This window comes from Nothobranchius furzeri, chromosome 7, assembly GCF_043380555.1.
Source record: "Nothobranchius furzeri strain GRZ-AD chromosome 7, NfurGRZ-RIMD1, whole genome shotgun sequence".
In the NCBI taxonomy this organism is placed as follows: Eukaryota; Metazoa; Chordata; class Actinopteri; order Cyprinodontiformes; family Nothobranchiidae; genus Nothobranchius; species Nothobranchius furzeri.
This window is the reverse complement of record NC_091747.1, coordinates 53,377,245-53,403,697: the sequence shown is the minus strand read 5'-3', so window position 1 is coordinate 53,403,697 and position 26,453 is coordinate 53,377,245. Positions and strand designations below refer to the sequence as shown.

The window sequence follows — 26,453 nt, the reverse complement described above, 5'->3', positions numbered from 1 at the left end:
CAGCCTACTCCTTTGCAAACAGAGAAGGGATGATGATACGTATTTTTTCTGTTGTGGTATTTAAAAAAAAATTATGTATGTTTTCTTTCTTTGAAATAAACTAAACTGAAAAAAAAAGAATCCTTGAAAAATTAAAATAAAAAGCCCAGTTTGACAAATTGTAAATAGATTTCCACAAAGCTATTACCTGAAAACATGACACACCACATCTGCATGAAGTATCCATCAATCCATCCATTTTCATCTGTTTGTCTGGAGTCGGGTTGCGGGGGGGGGGGGGGGGGGGGGGGGGGGGGGGTTATATGTAGTTTAAAAGGACAGCTCCTTCACACCAATCTCCCCTTCTTATTTAGCTTTTTGTGAGATAATATCGTGTTTTTTTGTTTGTTTTTTTGTCTTCAAAGAACCCCGGTGCAGCCCAGATGCTGAGAGATGTAGGGGCGGTGGACTTTCTCACTCAGTTATCTCCTACCATGGAGCCCAGACTGCGAGCTGTCATCGATGGAGCTCTAGACCAGCTGTTCCAGCTTCCCGAGCTTCTCCCCAGTCAGTCAGCTGTCTACTCACATGGACCCCGCAGCACAACTACAACAGGTGTCTTAAGTTAAATCTAATCTTTGTCTGAGTTGGGGATGACTGTCATTTTGGGATTTTATCTGGCAGACTTGTCACATTACTTCCCTCTTACAGCACAAAAATATGTCCTATAAAAATGTATTTTCTCCACTGCAGCCCCAACGATTGTTTCACCAGAGGATAATTTGCCTAAAATGGGTTATTTCCGCAAGAACACGGACAGCAGCAGAGACGTACCACCTCAGAAGATCGCAGGTAATCCTCGCTGGAAATCATCCATCACTCTTCTCTGAAGGTTTTCTGCAGCTGACATGTTTTCTTACTTTTATTTCTCCTTTTTTGCGCAGTACATGAATCTGTGAGATGCCTGAAGTTTTCTGTGTTTCCGTGGCTGACTTTGACAAACACAGACAGGCACATACTTTCCTCTAATGAGAGGTAAAAAAAGGATTAACCTCACTATTATTTTTCTGTTATTCAATCAACTTCTGGCACACAACAAGCTCTAAGCTCCAGAATGTTTTGGATTTACGCCCAGAGATAAAATCTATTTTTTACTTGCTGATATTTCTGGGTTATTAAATCCACCCTAATGTGGGATGTGAAAATACTCTGCTGTGATATTTCCTCTTGCAGCTCTCTGAGGAGCAGCAATCCCAACCTGGTGAGAACCACTTGTGAACTTCTATGTGACGTCATTCTGCACGATTTTCCTGCTGAGATCTTCCTGCAGAGGCCTGGCATTGTGCAGGTAACATTAAATTGCAATTTCCTGTAAGCTTGAATATTTCCAAAATGTGTATTCTTAATTTTTGAGTGTGATTTTTTTTAAAATAAAACAACTGGAATGGGTGCTGAAAGAGACAAAGCTTTGACATTCATCAACCCAGTTCACTTCCTTAGTTATGAGGCTGAAGCATGCAGTTCCCACTGTCCGCCACCACCTATCTGTCTTTATTTCTGTCAAAGCAAGCTTTGCTTGTTGACACATTGACAAGTGTAGATTACAACTTGGCAGTATCAAAGTGAATGAGTTGTCTAGACGTAAATAGAGTGAGTAAACACCATTTAGCCTCAATGAATTACTCTGCACCATGACATTTTGCTGATAAAGTTGTGCATTAAAGGGATACTATGCAACTTTTTCATATTTTTTAATCATTTTCTTGAGCCAGTATGTGCTAAAATGATCCTTTATAGGGTGAATGAAATTTATGCAACGGTTAGTTCCGACCGAGTGATTTGATTGGTCAAGAGACTTTCCAAGAGTGCTGATATTGGACTATAACAGCACTGGGTCTGTTTACAAACAGTATTACTCCGCTGTGCATGGGCGTTCTAACCATTATTACAGTGCTTTGTAGAAAATGTTTGTGTTGCCTAGCAACAGCCTTGTCTGAGTCTCCGTTTCGTGTTGGGACTATTTTTGTTGGCGGAGCCTGATAAACGATTAAATAAATGAACAAATCATAATCTGTTGTTGCTTTTTGTTGTTATAAAAATAAAATGAGCAGGTAGAACTGTTGTATAAAAGCAATATCGCACGACCGAATCACATCAGCGCTGATATTCAGCAACAATGCACGACCTCGAGTGTGATATTGCTTAAATCACTCAGACCCCTAGCACACTAGCATTCTTTTTTTAAGAAATCCGTTCTGAAAAGAAGTTTTTCTTTTCATGTTGATATACTTTTCCCTTCTAGTTGAGCTTTTATTGATATTAGAGGTGGGGTATAAGATGTTTTTTTTTTTTGCCATATTGCTTTAGATGCTTCTCACATTCTGATGGCAACCAATAAATTAAATGTTTTGTCAAAAAAACGAGAAATTGTATTCGCCTCTGAAACGTATAATCCTGGAAATCTCATGTAATCCATCATGATTTAATCCTGATCCTTCCATCAAACTGCCCTCTGACCCCCCCTCCCCCCCCTGTATATAACCCATTATCCGAACAAGCTGTGCATTCTCGACTTGGAGCAGCCAAACAGGAAGCAAAGTTGGAGCTGGGCTAGCTAGGTTAACAGAGTGAGTGTTTGTTGTTGGCAAATTTTCCTTTAAGGAGTGGTTTTACATGTTCTGTTTACAGTCTAGTTCTGTTCTTGTTGGGAAACGTTTAGGTGACGGACCTGTCGTTTGTATATACAGCACGTCATCCGTCGGCTGACAGAGTGGCTGTTTGGTTAGTTTGCTTGGCAACACACACACATGCTTGTGGGTGGGGAAAGAGGAAAGCTGCGCCTGAGTAGGGTTGGGTCGAGGTTTGACCTGCTGTTTATGGATTTTTTCTAGATTTTTTAGAGCTGCTGTTATTTTGAAGGTAAGAAGAAACCGAGATAGCTTAAAATTGTTATACGGTTATATAGATGCTTTATGAATTGTGGCAGAAAAGGCGAGATAAAGTCATCTTTTTATGTCTGTGATTGTATCCGATGCGTCTGATGTAATAACATTTTCTGTGACTCTAGGGAAGGAGCCTGAAAACGTGGGTTGGACCTACTTTTTTGCTTGAATGGCTTTTCCCAAGAACGTCTGTCCTAACTTGTACGAGTAAACGGCTCCAACTTAGACTTTTTAAATATGATACGTGGAGAAGTTAAATTCCAGTTCTCTTTTTAATTATTGAACGACCACATTTCCAGCAGGAGGCATTTTTTGTTTTACTATACTTACATAAATAAATAAAATAAGTTGTTTTGTAAAATGCCCCCCCCCCCCCCCACCCCACCCCCACCCACACCTGATGCCCCCTTCTGTCTTCAGAACCTTCTGTCTCTGCTGCGGCTGGCTTTGGGAAGCGGTGAGGCGAGTTACCTCCACTCGCCCGCCGTTTCCTGCCTGCGGCAGCTTTGCGTTGGGCTCAGGAGGAGGCTGCGCTTTCATCAAGATCCAGGCTTCTACTCTGCAAAGCAAGGTGACTTGTCTTATTTATTGATTTCACATGTAAACACGTACAGGTGTTTAAAACGTCCATGTCTGGTGGCGACTGTGCTAATGTGCACAAGCACCCTCTTAATTCAAAATGTAGAATTCTGAAATGCTGTTGTATTTTTACCAGTGCAAGCATGCTTTCATTTTTGTGTCTGTTTAGATCTAGCTTCACAGAACTCGTCCTTTTCTTACGCCCATGACGTTTTGGGGAACCAGCGTTCCCAGACGTCCTCCCCCGGGGCCGAGCGCTCTCTCCGGCCTTCGGTGGTGGGACACGCAGGCCAGAGAGCCAGGGGAGATGGCCAAGATGGAGATGCAGCCTCCAACAGGTGTTCGATTGAATCAAATGAAGATTGTAGTATCAAAAAGGGCAAACACCTCTTGTTCTGTTATTTTTCTGTAAACATTCGTAGTCGTGATTTTGAGGATAACAGCAAAGATTCTACTGATTTGTCTCCTCTCACACTTCTAAAGCAAATATTGTTTTAAGCTGGTCTGTTCTCTCCTTTTGTGCTTAGCTTTATGTTTGCTTTTTGGGAAATTTGTGCACATTTGGGTTTTCTGTGGCTTTTGTAGTAATAGAATTGCTCCTGACACGAGCCGCCCACACGGGCAGATGAAGCAGTGTGAAGAATAAAAAGAAGGATTTCCGTCTTCTTAGACGTAAACAGCACAAGGAGCGTCTAGCAGCCTGTCTGTGATGTTTCAAACCTCCATCCTTATCGATAATCCACCCTTTTTTTCCTTATCTGCTGTTTTTACTTGATTAGAGCTATTTTTAAGACAGCTGTCTCTGATTCACACAGTGGCAGCTCACACGGAGGCGGGGCAACGGCCCAGGCCCCCGGGGAGATGCCACATTCACCTGCAGATGCGGCGCAGTTGGAGCTTCCTGATCTAGGAGTAGAAGACATTATGGAGCTGCAGTTCCAGCAGCTCACGGTGGCCCAGTTCACTGTTGCTACCATGCATCACGCTATACCTCTGCTTCAGACAGGTGGGAATCAGTGTTGGCTTTTCTTTCACTTTCTCTTTCTTCCCTGCTTGAATAAACTCCAGATATTGTAAATATCCCCCTCCCCTGCATCGACTAGATTCCACCCAGCGTTATTTGATCTTGTCAGAAAAATCTCTTCTGCTCTTGTTCCGTTTCCTCAGAAGGCTTGCGTGCGTTCCACCGTGTTCTGGAGCTGCTGTGCGATGCCGTGCTCCTGCTCGGGGACAGCGTTTGCGAGCTGGTCTGGGACGACGGCAGCCTGGTGGGGATGGAGCTGGCAAGTCAACACAACTCATGACAGCCTCTTATGTAGATGAATGGATACACTTGACTGAAGCAGGGAGCTGGCTCGGCCACCAGACAGTTTGTCGCAGACACACAAGCATACGGTACTCAACTGTCGAGGAGAACCGTGTGCATGCCACGGAGCCGAGTGAATTATATTAGCTTACAAAGGCTTTTAGATATTCACACGGACACGCAAAATTCTTATCCGCTCCCCCGAGTTCATCCAAGATCAGAATGCCAGGGTTAGTAAATGTAGATTGTGTTAAACAGGTTTGTGTGGATTATTTATTATTTTCCTTGGCAGTTTAAAGAGTGCGTTCTCCGCCGTGGGATTTACACACTTGTCAAGTCCAAGCCCCCACCCCCATCCCCCCCCCACCCCGTGGCCCTCTACATGCCCAGAGTCACGCAGCCTCACAACTATTTTGTTATCTTTATATGGAGAGCAGCTTTTGTTTGTCAGACCTCTCAGTTTTGCCTTTGGGAATGAGCCCAACTGTGCCATGCACAGAGCATGCACTGCCCCCTGCTGGTGTTTGTCTGCCATCGTCTGATTTCAGCATCCAGAACAAAGTGGCTGAGAATAGATTGTTCCAATTTATGCGTTCTGAGATGGGGTGGATCGGTATCTCGTCCCAAAAATAACCCTGAAATCTGATTACATTCAATTCCTCAACCCCTGGAATGAACAGCGTTTCTCCTGGCTTGCAGCCAGCGTTTGTGTTTGAGTTTATGAAAATACACACTGCGTGTGGGTATGTGTGTGTGTGTGTGTGTGTGCATGCGTGCCTTTCTGTCTTGTTTATTTTTGATGTTTCTCTTTGTGTGTATTTCAGAAGGAGAAGCTACAAGCCTGCATGGAGCTGCTGGGGGATATTCTCAGCTATCATCAGAACTGCTCAGCAGAGGTTCCCCACTGTTCCCAAATTCATCACAGAATGGCGTATACAGGCACTGCCATTTTTACCGTTAAACTCCTACAGACTGTCCTCCCTCCAGAAAAGGTGTGTGTTCGTGTTTGTGCAACCAAATCTCACCAGGATGTTATTTCTATTTAAAAGTCTCTCCATATCTCGCCCAGGCTAATGATAACCTCCCAGAAAACACAGCGACAGCTCTTTTCCACCTATGTTTGGATGCATCATTGGGAAATTTATTGCCCAGCATGCAAGAGACCGCAGTGGCCTACTTGGAGCAGGTGAACTCAGACCGCCATGACACCTACAGGAGGGTGATCCGAGCCGCCACGTGGATGGAGTCAACTTGTAACTTCCTGAAAGAAGTGAAAGCTGAAGTACGACTTGCTGGACATGTTAGCTGAAGATGTGGACATTATTTTTGGACAGTAACAGATGTTTGTCTTTCTGAAGGGGGAGAAGAACTGGTTGGAGTTGCTGGAACTTGCCGATCAAGCCATAGACGGTCTTCCGTTTCACAAGCATCTGCCCATCATCAAAGAATGCATCCACATGGTCTCCTACCTGTAAGACGAGGATTACATTCTTGCATCTGAATTCTAATCTGAATCATTTAAATGTTTTTTATTTTGGACTGTTCCTGATCAGCTGGAAGTTCGATCAGCCCAGTCCTCTGTTGCAGACCGAGAGCCAGAAGCTCTTCCTCAAGCTGCTGTCTCATCCTTCACCGCCTGTCAAAATGGAAACATACCAATGCACTTTAAACCTGGTCAAGGTCAGAAGGAGACGTTTTATGGGTGGACATGAATTATAGGCGGATCTAAAGGGTCACAGCAAGAACATACCACCCTGGTGCAGCCTAAATTTGAGCATTTCTTCTGGGAAATCCAAATGTAAACTAGTCTTAGTCAGTTCTTTCAAAATTTTATATTATTATTGGGGTGGAAGTTTAACGCGTTAACTACCATTAAAATAACTCGTTAAAGAACTTACTGCTTGAGTCACAGAAATGTACTCATTAAAGTGTGGGTATGTCACCTGTTTCTCACTAAATTATTTTAAAATAATTGCTTGGGGGCAAATTATCTTGAATGGTAAAAATGTGATTAATCAGGATTAATTAATTACGAAGCCTCTGATTAATTAGATTAATTTTTTTAATCGAGTCCCATCCCTAATTATTTTACAAATCACTGTCTCAAGTTGGGGGATAATTGACATGACTTGGTGTGATTACGTATTCGTAGGATTGCCTTGGCATCCACAATCTGCCACAACAGAAACAGGCAGCATGCGCCAGGGTCCACTTCCTCCTCCACCACAGAGTTCTCTATGAAATAAGCACCTTTGGACTCCAGGACTCTGCAGAAAAGGTACCATCTGCTCAACATTTACTGGATTTCCAAACTTGACTCTTTAGACATCATTATAACTAAAATTTGTTGTGTGTGAGATTTAGACATGTGTAGTTTCATTTGCTTGGTGAATTCAGCAGTTTACCTGTGATCTATAGGTGAACGCAGCTGCCAAGGATATCCTGCTGTTCCTGCTCAAGGGGCGATTGATGATGACAGCATCAGCCTGGGACAGATTCAATGAGGCACTTTACCTGGTCGTACCTATTTTACAGGTGTTTTCTTCACACACAGTAGGAGTTTCATCAGAACAATCTTAAAGAGCATTTAGAAATACAACCATCACACTGATTTTCACATGCAGGCTAAACGTAAAAATAGTCTTCTACCCCTATTTCCTGCATTAGCCGCCGATAGGAAAAAGACGGGGATTAGATGTCACTCTGTAAAATTTGTATTTGGGCCTCGGCCATCTTTCCTCGCTATGGGGAAAGCTGTTGTTGGTTTAGCGTCCAGGAGAGAGCGTCTCAGCTAGTAGAAGTTAACTATTAGCATTAGCAGCTTTGGTCTTGAGTTATTTATGGAGATGAAGCATCAACGTTGCTATTAACCAATCAGAGGCGATATGTCAGAATACCAGGAAATAATATTAAGTAAGACTCCAAATCCAGCTGTTTTCTGCTCCCTTCTTCTCTGACTAACTTTTACATCCTGAAACAGGAGCGCCAGAGCTTTTTTCCCCAACAGAAAATGTCTCACGATGCATTCATTTATACTAGAGACCACTGCAGATTTATTGAAAGAATGAATGAAACAAAGCTTTAAGGCAGCACCATGTTGTGAATTATTGCATTGTAGTTATGAAGGCACGTATTATCAAAGCAGCAAATATCAACTGTGTAATATTCTTGAACGACAAAGACTGCATATTGCTCCGCCCATGGGAGAGATTTCTCTCGTTTACTTGTTGTGTGTCTTATTGTTTTCTTTTTGAGCGCCCCAAACCTCCAAAATCTATCTTCTATTAATTGTACGGTTTGAGGTGAGGGAAAGCCAAGAAAGGCTCCATGAAATTTCATGAGATTCTGACTAGGTTGTCAAGTGTGATTTGGTTCAAGGAGGCCGTTCGGAGACGAAGCCGACATGTCAACAGCAGACAAAATGAAACCAGCCCTAATCAAAGCCATGCAGATTTCATTTACTGCTGCATCACTCAGCTGGAATTCCCCGTTCACCCTTTTGTCTTCTAAGACAGTCACACTGTGTGTGTGTGTGTGTGTGTGTGTGTGTGTGTGTGTGTGTGTGGCAGGGCTATGCCAGCACTGAAGAGTCACTTGGAAAGTGTGTCCTGCTGATAAGCGACATGTCGGACGTGGCAGGAGACGATGTTCCCACAAGTACAGCCAAGCTAAAAGCAGCGCTCCGACTGCTTTTCACCAAACAGCCCACGTGAGTTTGAGCTCCGGGTCTGTCTCTGTTTTGATTATGAAGTGTGTGTGTGTGTGTGTGTGTGTGCTTATGTGGATAGTGAGTACTACATCTCTGGTTTCTGCTGCATCTTTGTTTGTTAAGACTCGTTTTAGGAGTTTGGTTCTTTTGGTCTCCGGGTGTTTTTGTTAGAGTTTGAACATTTTGCTCTTTGACATATTTTACCCGTGTGTAGCTGTCCGTCTTTCCTCATCGAGTCCTCTAAATGCTCTGAGACCTGTGTGAACGTGCTTCCCTTCAAGTCCCAGTCCATGAATATTGATCGAGATGGAAATTAACACCAATGAAGCCCTGGTACATTTTAGCAGCAGTTAATAGATTTGTCTGTCCTGCCTGACATTTTTTATTCGGATTTTCAAACACGTTTACCTATGAAGCAGCAATGCAATGCAGTTGTATCACATAATTAAAGTTTATTAATATTTTGTAAGGTAATATTTGGGTTTTATGAAATTTCCTGACTTGGGGTGTAATCTCAGTTCTGGTATTCTGTTATTAACAGTGTAAGAGTAGCAGCAGTGCAGCAAGTCCTGCCCCACCTTACCAGCAGTGGGGATGCAAAAACTTCCAGACCAGACGTGGATCAATCTGTGATTGCATCCCTTCCTGACCTCTTTTGCCTCCGAAATCCCGTGGACGTCACACTCGACACACGCAAGTCCATCCTGAAGGTAGAAACTTCTAAGTCTTTAAACAACTCTTAATTTTGAAAATAAATTTGAATTTAGTTTTAGTCTTTTGACCCATTTGTTGATGAAGCACCTTCACGTTACCCATCTAGGTAGCTCTAAGTGCTGTACACTAAAAAGCAAGTAAAAGAGAATAAAAGAAATAAAGGAAACCAATAAAAACCTAAAAAAATTCATGCATGCAACAGGATAAAACTTCATTTAAAAAACACAGCGCTTCAACGAATAACCCAATAAGTAACAAATCGAGAAAGTATGGAAGCCAATATGTCACAGAAGGTGCACATTAGAAGAAGAAAATCTTTAAAAACTTTTTTGTTCGATTTATTTATGAGTCACAACTAGCTGTTGTGCTGTGAAAATGAAAAGGCATTTCTGCTAATGCATTTTAGCTTTACTTATGGAACATATTTTCTTCCATAGAAGAGGTCTAAAATCAATAAAATTCATTTTAAATTAATTCAAAATTTAATCATCTATTTGTTTTCGTTTTGGTCTAATTTTTGTTGACTAAATAAAAAATATGTTTATTCAACAGATTTTTTTTTTCTTATGCAATAGTTTTGGATTTCATTAAAGGAAGTGGCAACCACACCAACTCGAAGGAGAAGAAACAATCTTTTCTATAGCGCCTCAAGATGAAAATCACGAGGCGCCTCACAAAAACAAAATATGTAAAATATAAAAAAGAATTTAGAAAATGATTAAAAATATGTTTAGAATGAATGAGTGAATATGAGAGAGGGAAAGAGGGAAATCAGTGGATCCTTAGGAAGGTGGAATAGGTGGGAAGAGCAGAACAAGGAGAGGGTGATGAAGGTCATATAAAAGCCAGCGTGAACAGGTGAGTCTTCAGCTGCTTTTTGAAGGAGACCACTGAGTCCACTGATCTCAGGCTCAGGGGGAGAGAGGTCCAGAGTCTGGGGGCCACAGCAGCAAATGATCTGTCACCTTTGGTCTTTAGCCTGGTGCTGCACAACCAGTAGGCTTTGATCACTGGACCTCAGGGACCTGCTGGGGGTGTAGGGACTAAGAAGATCACCGAAAAGTGAAACTGAAACCACTTGAAACTGTAATGTAATACAAAAAGAAGACTTTTCACTCTTTCTATTAACACATCTCTTACTTTTTATTGTTGTAATAAAAATCAATCCTGGAAAATACAATAACACACGTTATCAAGTTTGAAATTGCATCTCTCAATATTAATAAAGTTAACTATTTTGTATAATTATTGCTATAATGTATTTGACACATAAATACAAACAAAATAGAGCTTCGTGTCATGCATGCATAAAGAAAACCTCATACAATATTATAAATCCCAATTAATCACATGCATACAGCACAACTTTACATAATTTACCCGTATTTAACATCACCTCAGCTTCACCTCGAATAAGGCAAACTATGATTGGTTCTCATCTCATCTTGTTGTGGTTCTTTTATTTGTTTCTCGCTTCTGTCTTCTGATTGAATTTTTGTCTTTGCCAATTTGCGTCTCGTCGGTTTTATTCGTTGGCCAAAAATTAAGTTATCATAGGTTTACCTTTTTTAACATATATATTTTTAAATTTCAATTGCTAAAAAACTGCTTTAAAGAGCTGATTCACTGGGAAACCATGTTTTGGTTTAATACAAACGATCAATCACTCTGAGTTTTTCATGCAGGCTGAACATGAAAATAGTCTCCTACACCTATCTCTTGCATTAGCTTTTAATAGAAAATAGACTGCAAAAGGCTTGGTTCAGAAAAGCCTGACGGATCTACCTCACACTGTCACTTCACATTCATGGACCATCTTGACTCGAAGACTGTTGTTGTTTCTTTGACGTCCAGGAAACAGAAGAGAATTTCTTGACTAGTAAAAGCTAACTGTTAGCATTAGCATCTCCACAACACAGCAGAACTTCTTCACGCTTGTGTTATTTGGGGAGATAAAATATCAACGTTGCAGAGTGAATGAAATCAGTGGTAGATTTGCATTGATGTTACCCAATCAGAGGCAAGATGGCCAAAAATAAGGATATAAATCTCCAAATACTGCCCTATGAAGCTCCTTTCTCCTCAAGCTGACGTCTACATCCTGACACAGGTGCACTGAAGCTTTTTTCCTCCCGAGCACAACTCACAAGGCGTTCATTCCTACTAGAGACCCTATCATGTCAAAAGTTTAGCTCAAAATTCATAAAATGGACTTAATTACATCTGTTTCTGCTTCTTTCTAGTTGGGTCGGCCATCTTGAATTAAACGGACTCCTAAAATTAATAACTTCCTGTGAGTTGTAATAAAATCCTTCGAATGAGATATTTTGCTAACAAACACACGAAAACAGCAGGGCCCAACTTTCACCTATTTAGGGATTTGCATTGATGGGAACAAACGTTTTATTCGTGTTATTGTTGTTAAGGTGGAGTCGGTGGAGAAGCTGTTTAGTATCCTTCACACAGACACGTCTGACGTTTCCCTCAGAAGATCGGCAGCAGAACAGCTGTGTGTTGTGCTACAAGGTGAGGCGTCTTCAGAAGAAAGCGGTAAAACGGAAATATGTTCTGGAACAAGTCGGCAGAAAGAATTGTGTGTAAAGTTGTAAACTGAAATAAAACAGTCATTTAAAGTTTTAATGACTTAATCGCTTTCCTTTTATTTCTGCAGACACAACCATGCATCCAGTCCTGAAGAATCTTGGTTTACCTGATGAAGTCTTGTCGTTAATCACAGAGTGTGTGAGTGGCAACGAGGTAAGAAGGAAAAAAAATCTGTGAAGATTGTTGCAGAATGCAAATAAAAACCGAACAGGAAGCTGTAAATGGGGGTCAGATGCTCTTCTATCTGCTTGGTTATTTGTGCTCGTGTGGAGGAAAGCCGCTGAGGCGTGGATGACAGGAGGATGAAATGGCCTGTGTTAATAGTGTCAGACAGGCTCTGGTCAGGAGTGATTTCTGCCCTCGGTCCAAAATTACTTCACTCTGCTGATCATTCCCAGTCCTGGAAACGGAGACCACCAGGGGTAATCGTCCAGCATGTCTAGCTACACGGGGGTGGCAGATCAGGGCTGCAGACACTTAACGTAGAGGCTGCACCTCCCCGTTACTAAAGCTGGGTCGAGCTCATGTGTGTGGGCATGTGACAGGTGCAGCGTGTGTGTGTGTGTGTGTGTGTGTGTGTGTGTGTGTGTGTGTGTGTGTGTGTGTGTTTGCAATTAAACGCCAAGCGAGGATGTTGCTGTTCTCCCCAGAGCTTTGATTGTCTTCTGGAGTCCTGTGTTTGCATCTTGAGAAAACTGGTGTATGCCGATCCCTCTCTGAGGCGCAGCCTGGCTCAGCGCAGCCCTCCGCTCCTCGCCCTGCTCAGGGGTACGCTCACACAGCAGCTCGTTAACTAACCGCTACACACATGCTTCCCAGAGGCTCATGGGTAAAATTTCACGTCATCCACTCATGCATTGCTTCTAAATATGTTGTCACACTGCAGTAAGCGGCGTTTAATAATGACGCATTTATGTGTCCGTATGATGCAACTAGTTGCCGTGGAGCCGGTGAGAAATGCTGCAGATACTTGTGGTTTTATTTCCCACAGCTTGCTCTGATGCAGTCAGCTGCTTTTAGAGATTTGTGAAAAAGATTTGAGAAGTTTATTCATGCAAAATGCTAAACGTTTCAATAAAAAAGTGTTGGTTATTCAGTAAACTGTGTTTGTGGTTTGCAGCATCGTTGATTCTGAAGGAAAACCAGGGGAACGGAAGTGAAGCGGCTGTTCTCATGAGCCTGCTGCTCTTTGATGAGATCGCCAGCATTCAGATGTGGTTTGTTTACATTTTTTATAACTAGAGCTGCAATCAAAGTCCTTCAAAAGTGACACAAAAGTTAGTTTTAAATCATTTTGAATTAAACGTATCCTGTTATGTGACTTTTCTCCTCAGGTCAGACAAATCCGCCACAGATGTGACCCATCCACCCTTCTCCTTACCGCTGACAGCAGTTCGCAGGTAAAACCTTTCATTTCATTTTTTTGTTTCTTAAAAGCTATCAAATATTTTCTAATTTATGGTTTATGTTTCCTCGAGGTACAACATCCCCTTCCAGGCAGCGACTCATCATGCCATTAGCCCCTACTGCTGTGTTCTGGCTCCTTCTGCTGACCTTCTGACCCTTAGCCCCACCCTCCGAGCTCTGCAGGTGGCCTGGAACACCGCATGGCATTCTGGGATGGATAACCTCCTTGAAAAGCTGAACAGTGAAGCTGGTGATCCTGAGTGTGTACTGATGGATGCTCTTTTTATCATTTTCTTTTCTCAAAGGGACATTCCATCCCTAAGTGGACTTTAGGCTGCTGCTGTATTCCCCGGAGTTGGATAAGTGGGAAAAAGCATTGTAGCCAAGCCCTTCTCCTAATCTGGCAGTTTTCTGTTAGCTTTAGCTCAGCATAAACAGTGTAAGTGAATGGTAACAGCTAGCATTTCATATGAAAAAGTCATGAAATGTACTCAGTAATGATCCTAATTATTTATTATTTTCATATGCAGTTACTGAGGTCACCAAGAAAAAGTAGGATAATTATTGAGTAATTTTCATGACTTCTTAATGCGGAATGCTAGCTGTTACCATTTACTTACATTGTTTATGCTAAGCTAAAGCTAACAATACTGCCAGATTAGATGGACTGAGCTGGTTACAAAATGCTTAGAGGTGGAATATGCCTTTAAAAAAGCGGCACTGTATGAGTTTTAGTAACAAAAACATGTCATTATACATCAGTTTGGTCTCTAATAAAGGAGTTCTGGGACAATCGGAGTGTTTCCGCTTAGAAACGTTTGTCCCCACTTGGGAGTTGGGTAAAGTATTCAAATCAGAGTCGAGGCATATTGTGTGTCATCTGTCTTCGTTTACCACTAATGTGACCTAATTCAAACAAATGAGAATGTCTCTCCACACTTTTAACCAGCTTGATTAAGGCAGAGACATTTGAAACACACCAGAGATAGATCCATCCATCTGAAGTGTGTCTCGGCGCCATGACAAAGAGAAGAGAGGCTGCTTAGGCTGGATGGCTCTGTGGTGGGTCGCAAGTGCAGCTCTGCAGGCGTAGCTTCATCTTTCCATTCAAAACAGCCTCCGCTTAATCGAATGACCCAAACTCTGAAGGACTGTTTCCATAAATGTTGATGTTTGTGAAAGAAGTATGCCATCTATATGACATACTTCCTTTTCCTTTATCTACATTGATCCCCTGTAGATTTCATCCCGACCTGCAGCTGTCAGAGTCCCAGCTCGTGTCGATGCAGGCATCTCACCTCCCGTATGCACTGCAGGACTGCATCCGGGCCATCGCCACTGCAGCGGGGCACAGGTCCGTGGCCTCTGCCCTCTCCAGGCTCAGCCTCTACTTGTTGTTCGACAGGCTGGCTCGCCCTCATGTTTCACCTCACAGCTGCAGAGACGTCCTTCACTCCCTCAGCTGGCAGGCAGCACTGACCAGGTACCCTGCAAACAGGTTTCAGGGGTCATCTGTATAGTTGATAACATGCTAATTCATAAATCAGATGGATTATGGGTAAAAAAATCAACACACTACTCAAAAGTCTTTTATTTCACATTCAGAGTCAGACTTGCTTGAATCTTTTAAAGTGGTTCTCACAAGTGAGCTCCATTGTGCTGAACCTAAACTCAAAACTTCTATAGCCTGTAAACTATTTTGAGTTTTACCCGATTCTAAATATGAATGAACTAGTTTTATAAGTTTTAAATGTTCTGAGGCTCGTGAGTATTTCTGAGTCTCTTATTTTGAAGGATTGAAGGAAAATCTCCTCAGCGTTCTTCTCTTGTGAATGCTGCTGCAAAGTAGTCAAAAGCTGCTCTCCATATTCAATAAAAAGCTTCGTTTTATGCAGTTTAGTCAGTAGAAACACATTAATGATGAGAAATAGTCATATAAAAAACAGTCAGCTAACTGCTGGGGACATCAGTTATCTGATGATTCACACCTGTTTATTTTTTTTTATTGAAGTTTTGTTTTAACTTTACTTTGAGTGTTTCCTGCAGGTTTGCATTATTTAAATGTTATTTTCATCATCTCTGTTCTTTCAGGACACACATCTCTAAATTTGTGTTTTTTTGGGTGATTGAGTTTGATTTCTGCTTCTCTCCTTCCACTTTTGTGATGAATTTCTTCAGTTTGACTGAAATGTCGTTTCCTTTTAATTGGAAATCTTCAAATGGGTATTTTTCCTGCAAATTACTCTCTGCTGTGATGTTTTATCACAAAGGAGTGAGATAAACAAGCGAAAGGAGCAGAAAGCTGGATGTGTGGTGTGAGGATTGTTTGTCACTGCTTCCGTCTGCTCTTCCTACTGGCAGGTTTGTCCAGGTGCGCCCAGCCTGTGTCGAGGACGAAAGGTTGCTGGTGGGAATTGTGACACTCCTGAATACCTACTTCAAACACATTCCCACTGAGACTGTGTGTGAAGCCGAGGACGGGGACCTGCGCTGGATACTGGAGCTGCTTCTCAACCAGGTACGGATCATTTAGGCTTTCTGGACGAGCATGAAAGTAAAAAAAATAAATAAAAATAACACGTCACCGGGACACTTTTTAAAGGTTAGGACTCAAAAGTTTTTCTTTTCTTAAACACAGCGTGGTCCAAGTTTCTTGCGGTTGCATCTTATTCACCTAAAAAAGGTGCTCTGCTGTGTAGATCAGTAGTAATCTGATTACCTCTTCAATACAGCAATGGAAACTTGAATAAATCACCGGAGCTGTTTCTGTCTCGCTCTTTCTCGTTAGCTTTTGTCCGAGGAGAGGAATTTAAGCTCTGCTTTGTTTTTTTTGCAATGATTCATTCTCATCAGTGGTTTCCAGTATAAGTGAAGGCCTTGAGTCATACTCTGTGGGGAAAAAAGCTCTGGCGCTCCTGTTTCAGGAATTAGAAATTATCTGGAGGAGTGGGACACATAAAATGGCAGGATTCCTAGTCCTACTCATTATTATTCTTGTTATGTGGACATCTCCTCTGATTGGCTAACAGCAACACGAATCTACCGGTGACTGGGCTTGCTTTGCAACGTTGATGTTTTATCTCTACAAATCACACGGGCCCAAAGAAGTTCTGCTATGTTGTGGAGGTGCTAATGGTTAGCTTCTACTAGCCAAGATGCAATGCAAGCCAGGGTGAGCGAGTGAGTCCATGAATGCAACATCACAGGGTGACGTAGATCTGTGTGGCTTTTTCTGACCTGACCGTTAGCCTATCAGTAGCTAATGCAGGAAATAGGGTGGAAGACTATTTTTACGTTCTTCCTGCATGGGAAGCTCAGAGTGACCACTCACGTTTAAAAAGTAAAATACGCTTCCTCAGTGAACTTCTCTTTGAAAATGTTTGTGCAAATAACGCCGTCCCGTTTACGCAGAACCCCGTCTTTTCTTTAAATGCTCAGCTGTTTCAGGAGCCTCTGCCGCATTTGTGCTCTTGCATATTTCTGTCCCTGCAGCTCCGATCTGTTTGACTTATTTGACGATATGATTTAACACACTTGTAAAAAAGCCTCTTTTTGCAGGAAAACATGGATAAAAATCATTAAAATGAAGTAAAATAAGAATGGTAACGTTAAATTTAACAGCGAATGCCATTCGCCTGGTTTAATTTATTGCCGCTCCAGGAGACTGCAGCTCTCCTTCATCTGCTCCTCGGTGTGGAGGCGCAGAGCTCCCCTCGGAGCCCGGGGGAACCGGAGGAACTGAAGAACCACATCAGACAGAGACTGCAGCGGGAACTCACCGGCTTCTTTAACACGCTACTACACCGACTGTCACACACCGCCGACAGGTTGGATGATGTCAGACTCGCACCTGTTGAGATTTACAATACAATACAATACAATAATAGGAGTTAAAACCACGATTTCATCTTTTATTGACATCAAATTAGGATTTTTAGAAAAGAAAAGCAGTCGTTATCCTTACTTTTTCTGTCTGTGTGATTTTCTGGTTTCCTCTGTGTCGCCTCTCCCCGTCGGTCCAGGCTGTGTTTGGCACCAGCGGGCCCCTTTAGGAGCCAGCTGGCAGTCCGTTTGCTTCAGAGCCTGCGGGTGTCTGATGCCCCACGTTTCTATGGCCTCCCCAGCCTGGAGAGGACTCTGCAGGGCATGGTGAGCCTGACTGCCCAGCCTGGCTGGAGCTCCCACTGCCCTGACCTGGAGCCCAGCTCCCTCTGCTCCAAGTATCTCAGTGGATTATTGGAGGTGTGTGTTTATGCATCAGTGTGTGTGTGATCTTGTGTTGACTGGGCTCATTCCAACCTCCTGCTTGTAAATCATATCTGAGAGTGCCTACAGAAAAGCAGAAACTGCTGCACTTTATGAGGGGATTTAATTAAAATGCTGCTAAATGTAGCTGTGAGACGGGCAGGGATGAAAAAAATCTCATTGATTTGATATGCCGCACTGTTAAGATGCTGATGAGATTAATCAACCTTGCTTTTTCCATCTGTTCAGCTGTTCAACAGAGCATAAAACAATAGCCTAACAGTGTAGACCAGCTTGTGCAGCGCTCCTCAGCACCAAGGTGTCAAAAACGGTTGTTTTTGCTTAAGAATGAAGAACCCTGTGGAATATCATCTCTTCTGAGCAACTTTTATTGACGTCAAATTTAAAATAAAATGCATATTTACCACAGACATAGATGGGTATTTACAGATGATTTTCCGTCTACCTGGTAACTCTGGGGCTCTTCCCACCCCTCTGACCTTCCTCTCTCTCTCTCTCTCTTTTGGCAGCGTAGGGTCCTAAAGCTCAGCAGGTCTTTGGCTCTCGTTTCTACATCTGCTCTTTCTGTGCCGGCTCACATCCTGATGGACACACCAAACCAAAATAATTAGTCTCTCAGCTTCAATTAAAGTTTAATTTGAATGCCTCACTAGCTACTGTATGCTCACGTGTCTGTGTGCCGTTTGAATAACAAGCTTTGTTTCATTTTTTCTGGGAAAGATGCAGAATTTGACTCGCTTGCTCTGCGTCGTTTAATCAGGTGATCTCCTCGTTTTACGTGGAGTGGAGAGGGAACTCCTCGTCTTTCATGGGGAAAGGTGTGACCAAGAACGCCGTCATCTGCCTGCTGCACTTGTCTCATGAGATGATGGCTGTGAACAAAAACAAGGCACGGATCAGACCTGATTTCTGGTTGTAAGAGCCAGCTCTTAAAGCAGCAATCCAGAGTTTTCCCCCTTTCAGGAATTATGTTAGCCTGGCAACCGTCCCACGTAAGTAAAACTATAGTCTGGCCACGACCCGTAGACAGCTCAGTCGTGGGGGGGTGGGGGGGGTGGGGGGATCTGTAGGCGTGTTCCCACTTTCTGAGCTGTAGGATAACTTTACATGAACCTCACCAGGGGTTGGTACTCGGAATAGCTCGGTAGAGTTGCCGAGCTGAACTTTTGGTTAATTGATTGCGGATCAGTAGGAAATTAGATCAGCAGACGTCCAAAACAACCAGAAGAATTAGAAGATTTGCTTGTGAAGCAGAATGGAAGCGAAAGAAAATAAGCACTGATCACACTTAACCCTTTGATGCATGAATTATGAAATCTTCAACCATGATTTTTTTAACAAATTTTTTCATTCGTCTTTAGGTGTGAATGAAACAAATTTCAACAAATATTTTTTGTAAAATTTTATAATTTACAAATAATTTATTACATGTCCACCTCAGTGGACAGCGTGCAGTCTGAGCATGAAATATGTTGGCTTGGCTTACTGAAGTCCAAATGAAGAGGCTCAAATGCCATAAAGTCTTCAACAGCTGTGCTTAATAGCAAAAACAAATAAATAACTATTTTGAGTACCTGTCCACTGTAGCGACCATTATGCATAAAAGGGTTAAAAATGCCCGTACAAAACTCCCGACGCCAGAAAACACGGCAGAATTTCCCCACAACACCTTCATTCCCTGGGCTTTGCTTTCTTACAAAGCTTCGTAAAAAATGGCCCTTCTGGTCACTGGAGGCCATTTTACATCACGCAGCTGCTATCATGCTCCAAATTGATTACGATACATGTTGCCATACTGCAACAGAATAAAACGTTTAATGTTTTTAATGCTATTAATGTTACTGTGGATTCTTTTTGGCGCTGATCGGTGACATCACTTCCTGCAGAAGCAGTCGCGAAATGCTGACGTCTGCGCAAAGTCTGGAAAGGGCTGAATTTGAATGGAGACACAACAGCTGAGAGGACTGAGACTGGAATTTACCCTGAAGCTCCGACAATGGAAACACGTCTCTTGGTTGTCTTTCAAATGATCTTCACATGCTATTGGACAACACTAGGACCAATCAGATCAATGAATAATGTGACGTACTCATCGCAAATCTTATGCTTCTGCTACAGCTTCTCCGTTATGTACGATTTGTTTAGAAGTCTGAGAAAGTGGTGAAATGTAGGTAAATCATCACACACACACCCCCCCCCCCCCCGTGCCGTAGAGCCTCTTGCAATTTGACTTGACTGCTGCTCAGCATTAGCCAATAGCGTTGGACATCCGCCTACGTACCGATGTCAGTCACAGAGCGTGCAGGCGTTTGTGAACGTGCCTAGACTGATTAAGAGTTGGCGACATTTCTTGCAGATAAGTAAGTCTTTAAATTAAATAAAAACAAATAACTAGCATAACTTGAGAGTAATAGGCGTTTCTTCCAGCTCTAATCACAGAAGCAGGGAGGAGCTTAAGGTGCAATACGTTTTTTCCACCTCTAGATGTCGCCCTGTGAGAGAAAACTCCAGATTTCTGCTTTAAGGCCTGATCAGAAATACTGGACATAATGAAATGTATAATTAAAGTTTTGCTGCTTTTGTGCTCCAGGACTTCATTTCCCAGTGGTCTTTGGGAAACGAGGGAACAATGGAGGAATCTGGCTCCTCTCAGCTGGGATTGGCCTGGCTGATCCCTTTGTGGGTGGACCGGGATCAGGAGGTACTTATTCAGTAGTCTCCATCGTCCCTCAGATAGCTTTTTTATTGTTCTACATGCTAACTTCATAAACCTCTTGCTTAAAAACAAGTTTTCAGTATTTGGCTTTTGGGATGAAATGTGCTAAATCTCAAAGACAGAATCTCAACAGCTAACAGCCAGTCACCTAATCTGAAGAGTTTTCCCTCGACCAGGTAGACTTCTCCATCTCCGACAGCTAAAAGAGAACAAGGAAACGCTCAAATTGTACTTTTAGGTGTTCGTAACAACCACAACCTGTTTGAAATCCCTTTTGTAATCTATAGAGACGTCCAACCTGTGGGCCTGCACGCGTTTCCCCCCTCCCGTTAAACACGCACGTCTTTCTTTTCCTCTCAGGTGAGGTTTGCCAGTTTGGGTTTAGGTGCAGCTCTGACTTCTGTGCCCAGCGGGTGCCAGGCTCTGTGTGCCAGCTGTCAGAACATCAGCGGAGGTCTGTGGGGCACGTTGCTCAACATCCTCCTGGATCAGCAGGAGAGCAGCATGGTCCGCAGGGAGGTACGCTATGTTATTTAGCCTCACAGGAGTCAAAACAAAGATGTTGAGCTTCATTTCTGCGCAATCAAAGCATTTCACGAGGCAGGACTGCTGTGTAGTGGCAGCCAAACACAGGCAGATGGCACTGTTGTTGATGCAGTCCAGCTTAACCAAGTGTGTCCCTCTCTGTGTGTGTGTTTATCTCTCTTTGGTTTGTGTGTCTAGGCTGCGTTTATCTTGCAGAACTTGCTGCTGATGCCCATGCCTGCCAACGCAGAGGAGGCCAAGGACTCCCACTGGCAGGTCAGCAGATCTGCCTGCCAGTTTAAAGGCTTTTACAGACCGTGAACCTTTTGGATTTGCTCCCTTTTCTTCCTTTCCAGACCTCCTTGTCTCTTGTGCTGAGAGAAAAAGCTCTTGTCGAGTTCAGATCGTGGGAGTTGCTGAATATTAACTGTACTGAGGTGCAGGGAAACTGTTTTCACATCCAAATTAATTACAGTTCTCTGTCAAAACACCAAAAGCCTTTTAAATTAGAATACAGGTACCTGGTAACAGACGCTTTATGTCTGGAAACGGAGCGATTGAAAGCTGAATAAAGGATTTTGGAGCTAGCTGTGCAGGGACCACAGAGGAAAAGGAAACAAGAATCTAGGACACAAAATATTAGCTTCTAGATTTGAAGTGGCATTTCTGAAATGTTATATCAACTTCACTTTACCTTTAATCTGTTTTGTTTGGAAACATTTTCATTTCCATCAAACGTTGGCTCTTTCAGCATCCATGTGTCCACGACGAGGTGTCTGGTGTGTCTGTGGTGGGTCTCCCAGCCTTGCAGGCTCTGCTTTACCACTGTCAGTATTTTCAAAACGTGGCTCACGCTGCCTCCAGTTGCTACCGTGGCCGGTACACGTTCCAGCTCCGGCCTGGGCCTGCTGGGAGCACTGGCCCCTCGCTCCAGGAGAGCTCTTCATCTGGTGAGCTCTGATTCATGATAGGTTACAGAGACAGAAATCTTCGTTTCTATATTCATCAGGCATGCTTGACTTTGTGTAAATCCTCTAGATTCTGAGAACTCTCTGCTATTGTGGAGATGGGACCCACCTCCCAGCGTCAACTCTAGACGACCTTCCAGCTCCCTTTCCACTTCCAGCACCGTGCTCAGCACTGCTCCAGTATGTTTTCATAGAAGCTCCAACATAAATACTCATGTTTAATATTATTTATATCTATCTATCTATCTATCTATCTATCTATCTATCTATCTATCTATCTATCTATCTATCTATCTATCTATCTATCTATCTATCTATCTATCTATCTATCTATCTATCTATCTATCTATCTATCTATCTATCTATCTATCATCTATCTATCTATCTATCCTGTATGTATGTATGTATATATACACACACACACACATATATATATATATATATATATATATACATTGGACATCTGGGCTCTAATTTTCCACCTTTTTGACATCTGGATGAATTTGTTCATATATGAATACAAGTAAACTTTGTTCTGCATCATTTTTTAATAATACAAATTTTATATAAGTACCAGAAATGTCATTTAAAGCAACACTAAATAAATTTCCTGCTTTCTCCTCCTACTGGTTGAAAGCAGAATTACAACTGTCGTAAACAACCATGCAGCAGCCTGCTGTAGCTAGTGCTAACAACGAGCTAATGCTAACACGAGCCAACTGATACTGAATAAGCCACGAAATAAAAAGATCTGCATAGTTGGGCAAGAATAGTACTTAAAAGGCCAGTAGCAACAAAGCCAGGTCACCATCAGTCCATCATTTTGTAGCCTCCTTTAGCTCCATCAAACCAGTGTAGGCCGCGCTGATGTTCACTCTGGATTTAGCTCTTTGCTCCGCCTCCAAATACATTTCTCTCACTTCCAGGCTCTGCCATGACGCCAACAAAAAAAAACAAAATTTTTCTCCTCCTTGCGCTTTGTATTGACGTAGGTAAAGTGAAAAATAAGCTAACAGCTAGCCTTTGCTAGCTAACGGCACAGTAAATGGCTAGTTTTCCTACCCGAACCAGAAAACCGTTAACTGCAGTTTCTGGTCAGCAGAGTGCTTTAAAACAAAGCTGCTCAAGTTTGTGGATCAAGAACCACTGAAACCATTTTTAAAGCAGTAGCTTAAAGTGTTAAAAACTCTTTAGTGTTGCTTTAAATCAAATAAATCCTCACAATTTCCTTTTCTTCCCCCCAATCCAAACACAGATCAGACGTCTGAGGCCCAACACTCCTAAAGTTCCCTCTCCGGTGGGCATCGCAGACGATGCTCCCGCTGCCAGTAGACTGATGGCTCAAGGTACAACAGAGACTCGTGTGGGTTTCACAGAATCTAAACTTTCATAATATTTATCCCTTCAACTGAAACCTGGTGTGATCGGTGTTATGAACTAAACCCAGCCTTACATAAACAGCCCAGAGAACAAGACTCTTCTGTCAGTTTACTGAAGGGAGACGCTTTAGTGTTGAGGGCCGGGGTGGGACTCACACAGTCTGACGTGTCTCACAGGACAGAGCGATGGAGACACAAGCAACTCATCGCAGGACTCCCAACAAGAGGAGCCCTCAGCCGTGCAGCCCGTCGTCATGGTAACTCCTGACCTCTTGACAGCCCACTGCAGCCTGCTGACCAATCTGCTGGCCATCCTGCCAGATTTCACCCTCACTGCCATCCGACAAAACCAGCTACTTCAGGTCCTGGCCAGGTGAGAGGCCAAAAATGCTTCTATGGGTTTTTGAGATTTTTTTTTTTTTTGCCTTTTCAAAGAGCAAGTAAGCCTAAATTAATTTTTTTTGCTGATGACCTGTTCAGATGAGTGCCTAATGGTGTGTAATCATTAGTGTGCCAGTTTAGTGCAACTTACTTTAAATTTAATATTTCAGCCCAAAACCGTCATTCTATCTCCATCTTCAGGTTAAAACTCTGCTCCACATTTATGTAGAACCAGCTGCGGCTGACGGCTGAGCTGAAAAACGTGACTTTGTCAGCAAATTACTACGTGGCTGCACCGCACTGGTCTCCAGGTGAGGCAGCCACACCTCCACCTGGCTCAGCCACTCTCACCTGCCGATATGACACGTTAGCGCTCGGAGCCGCTCGCCTCCTTGGAAAAAAAATGTCCTCCTCCCCTTTTTCATCTAACGATCGCGTTTAACAGGAAATCCTCCAGAATGCTGCAGAATCTGTCTGCTTTGTCCCGAGCGGTAAGTCTTGTGTGAGTGCGTGCACATGCTCGACAGCACAAGCGGGGAGGTTGCGGTCTATCACTGCCTCAGTGCCGCTCTCTCGGTCCGCCAGGCGACGCCTCTTACAGGAGTGTTTTCCTAACAGGAAGTGTGGATGAAATTCGTCCCCGCCCATGCATTTACCCTCACTTTAAAGAAAAGAAGGAAGAAGGCTTTCTCACCATGCTTTATTGACTAATAATTGATTCAATGCTTAAAAATTCCATATTTCCTTGTCATTCGTGAGTGGCTAATTCAAGTCTCACTGCAAATTTTTTGATATAAAGACAATCAGAATTTTTTATCTATTAGAAATGTTACAGTAATAGCTTCATTTCTAATAACGATCGTTTGTGTCCTCTCAGTCTGGTGAATATCGAGTCCGTTGAGAAATGTCTGACTGAGCTGAGGTCACCCAGCATCCTCCCTGGGGACCGAGAAGACATCAAGCGTCAGGTAAAAAACACAGTATTGGTACATTCTTGTTGTCCTCCACCACGAAAACTCTGTGGGCTGGAACCGAGTCGGTTTCAGAGCGGGTTATCTGAGGCCAGATTCTTGGTGTGGGTGGAATACTGAACAAGTTGATGCTCCAAGCAAACCAGCTTTGTTACTATTTTCTGTTCTTATCCAACGTTGACAGCTCAACAAAATGTTTTTCCTGTGTTTTTTTTTGTTAAATCTACACCTATGCATGTGTGTTTTATTTCTTAGCTCGTAACTGCACTTCGGTTCCTGTCCAGCTTTTCCAAACTGCTACAGTTTTGTGTTATGGCGAGCAAGGAGCTGATTGGCCAGATGGACTTCCTGAAACAGTTGAATCTCCTGGCTGTCGTTATGCTGGATACTAAAGGATTAGGTCAGACTTTTGTGAAATAAAGCTGTAATAAAAGTATTTAGAATAATGATAATAATAAAAAATCCTGTACTTTATGCATCCAGGTCTCATGTAGCCATCTGCTCCCCCTACAGCCCTGCAGCGGGGTTGTCTGGTGTCATAAAACCAGTGAGTCACTCTTTCCCTCCCTCTGCAGACGCAGGAACCCGGGACGTGTTTCATGCGTGCTGGACGGACGTGTTTATGCTCCTGGCTACTCTGCTGAGGAGAGACAGCTCAGCAGCGCACCCGTCTGTCTCCTCCATGCTGGGGAGACGCTGGCGGACATTCGCAGGTACACACTCTGCTCTGTTTGGGAATAAAAGGTGACAAAGGTAATTACTCTGGTTTAGAAAACAGGGATTAGTAGTAGAATCATGAATTATAAATCAGGTTTCACAGGTAAATTGTCTTTTTAGTGGCCTCGGTTTTCAGCTCTCAACCTTATTCCAAAAAAGTTTCAGTCTAGGTCACACCCTCCTTCATCCAACGACTTCAACGACTACTCGGGGATAGAGAGGAGGGTATTCATAGGTAGTTTCAGCTCATTAAGAAACAACAGACATTTACAGTTTATAAGCTTGACTCTCCCATATTCCAGTCAGAATTGAAAAGCTCCTCGGATGAGAAGCGAAACATCTTCAGAAAACCAACCAAGTCCAGTTGCCTTCATTTGAACCCATTGGGTTGTCTTTTAATTGCAAATAAAGTATTCGGAACAGAGGTTTTAATAATGCATCGTAAAAAGACGCGTAGTCATTATTTAAGTGTGTAGGTATACATATCCTTCCCTAATCCTGAAAAACAATATTTAACCCTTCTATCCTTGGGGTCAGTTCAATGTTTTTATGATTCAAAAAATATTTTTTAATGAGCTTTCAATGTTCCTTTGGGGCCAATTTGACCAAAAGTGTTACTACGGTAATTAAAGGGGACATATTATGCAAAACTCACATTTTGCATCTTTTGTGCAGCATGTGGGTCTCTACTGTCTCTATAAACATTCCCAATGTGCAAATAAATCAGTGCATTTGTTTTATATCACCCAGCATTTCTACTGGATACGTAAGCGGCGCATAACATAATACACACGGTTAATGACCAAAGTTTTTCACTGGTTAAGCAACTGGAAACTTAGCTTGCGTTCCTGGAAGTGTAGTGCGTAAAAAATATACTCAAAGTGTAAGTGACATGTCACTATGCTTCGCTGCTGGTGGAAACACACCGATCTGCTATAATGGCTGCTAATTCCTGCGTGCTACATTTTGGAAAGGCCTGGTTAGGGTTTGGTTTAAGGAACTATGCGCCTAATGCAGTTTGTGATGTCACAAACAGGGAAATGAGCATAGAACCAGCTCTCATGTGCAAGAGCGGCTCTACTCCAAGCCCCTCCTGGAAAGCAGAGCTTTTCAGCCTATAGCAGCTTGGCCAGCTCCAGCTTTTTTTTAAAGTGACAGAGCCCTGAAATGGCTCATTCTGGAAGGTACTGAAAATGTTCAGAATAAAACTGATGAAATCGCCTCACGTGAGAGCAAGTTAGTGCAAAGAACTTAATGAATATATTTGGTATTGTTAGGGATTTTATCAAT

General features: G+C 42.7%; 1 protein-coding gene across 3 annotated transcripts in view; it reads left to right on the top strand.

The window, feature by feature from the left end:
* The window catches only part of rttn (rotatin), a 46,309-nt gene that overhangs the window by 5,422 nt on the left and 14,434 nt on the right, over positions 1–26,453 (top strand). For 2 of the 3 annotated variants that reach the window (XM_054751121.2, XM_015955291.3), the window contains exons 3-39: positions 405–594; positions 733–831; positions 924–1,014; positions 1,213–1,327; positions 3,342–3,492; positions 3,670–3,838; positions 4,316–4,506; positions 4,668–4,783; positions 5,631–5,798; positions 5,876–6,088; positions 6,165–6,277; positions 6,360–6,486; positions 6,959–7,084; positions 7,225–7,341; positions 8,376–8,515; positions 9,057–9,225; positions 11,656–11,755; positions 11,901–11,986; positions 12,484–12,601; positions 12,954–13,050; positions 13,168–13,233; positions 13,312–13,500; positions 14,481–14,723; positions 15,602–15,758; positions 16,901–17,067; positions 17,263–17,482; positions 18,267–18,395; positions 20,097–20,207; positions 20,583–20,741; positions 20,946–21,023; positions 21,499–21,697; positions 21,786–21,895; positions 22,971–23,061; positions 23,272–23,467; positions 24,353–24,443; positions 24,702–24,846; positions 25,022–25,159. In XM_054751121.2, coding sequence (XP_054607096.2) covers positions 405–594; positions 733–831; positions 924–1,014; positions 1,213–1,327; positions 3,342–3,492; positions 3,670–3,838; positions 4,316–4,506; positions 4,668–4,783; positions 5,631–5,798; positions 5,876–6,088; positions 6,165–6,277; positions 6,360–6,486; positions 6,959–7,084; positions 7,225–7,341; positions 8,376–8,515; positions 9,057–9,225; positions 11,656–11,755; positions 11,901–11,986; positions 12,484–12,601; positions 12,954–13,050; positions 13,168–13,233; positions 13,312–13,500; positions 14,481–14,723; positions 15,602–15,758; positions 16,901–17,067; positions 17,263–17,482; positions 18,267–18,395; positions 20,097–20,207; positions 20,583–20,741; positions 20,946–21,023; positions 21,499–21,697; positions 21,786–21,895; positions 22,971–23,061; positions 23,272–23,467; positions 24,353–24,443; positions 24,702–24,846; positions 25,022–25,159 — 5,185 coding nt within the window. The remainder of the gene's footprint in view (positions 1–404; positions 595–732; positions 832–923; positions 1,015–1,212; positions 1,328–3,341; positions 3,493–3,669; positions 3,839–4,315; positions 4,507–4,667; positions 4,784–5,630; positions 5,799–5,875; positions 6,089–6,164; positions 6,278–6,359; positions 6,487–6,958; positions 7,085–7,224; positions 7,342–8,375; positions 8,516–9,056; positions 9,226–11,655; positions 11,756–11,900; positions 11,987–12,483; positions 12,602–12,953; positions 13,051–13,167; positions 13,234–13,311; positions 13,501–14,480; positions 14,724–15,601; positions 15,759–16,900; positions 17,068–17,262; positions 17,483–18,266; positions 18,396–20,096; positions 20,208–20,582; positions 20,742–20,945; positions 21,024–21,498; positions 21,698–21,785; positions 21,896–22,970; positions 23,062–23,271; positions 23,468–24,352; positions 24,444–24,701; positions 24,847–25,021; positions 25,160–26,453) is intronic. The other variant, XM_054751122.2, reaches the window with a different exon arrangement.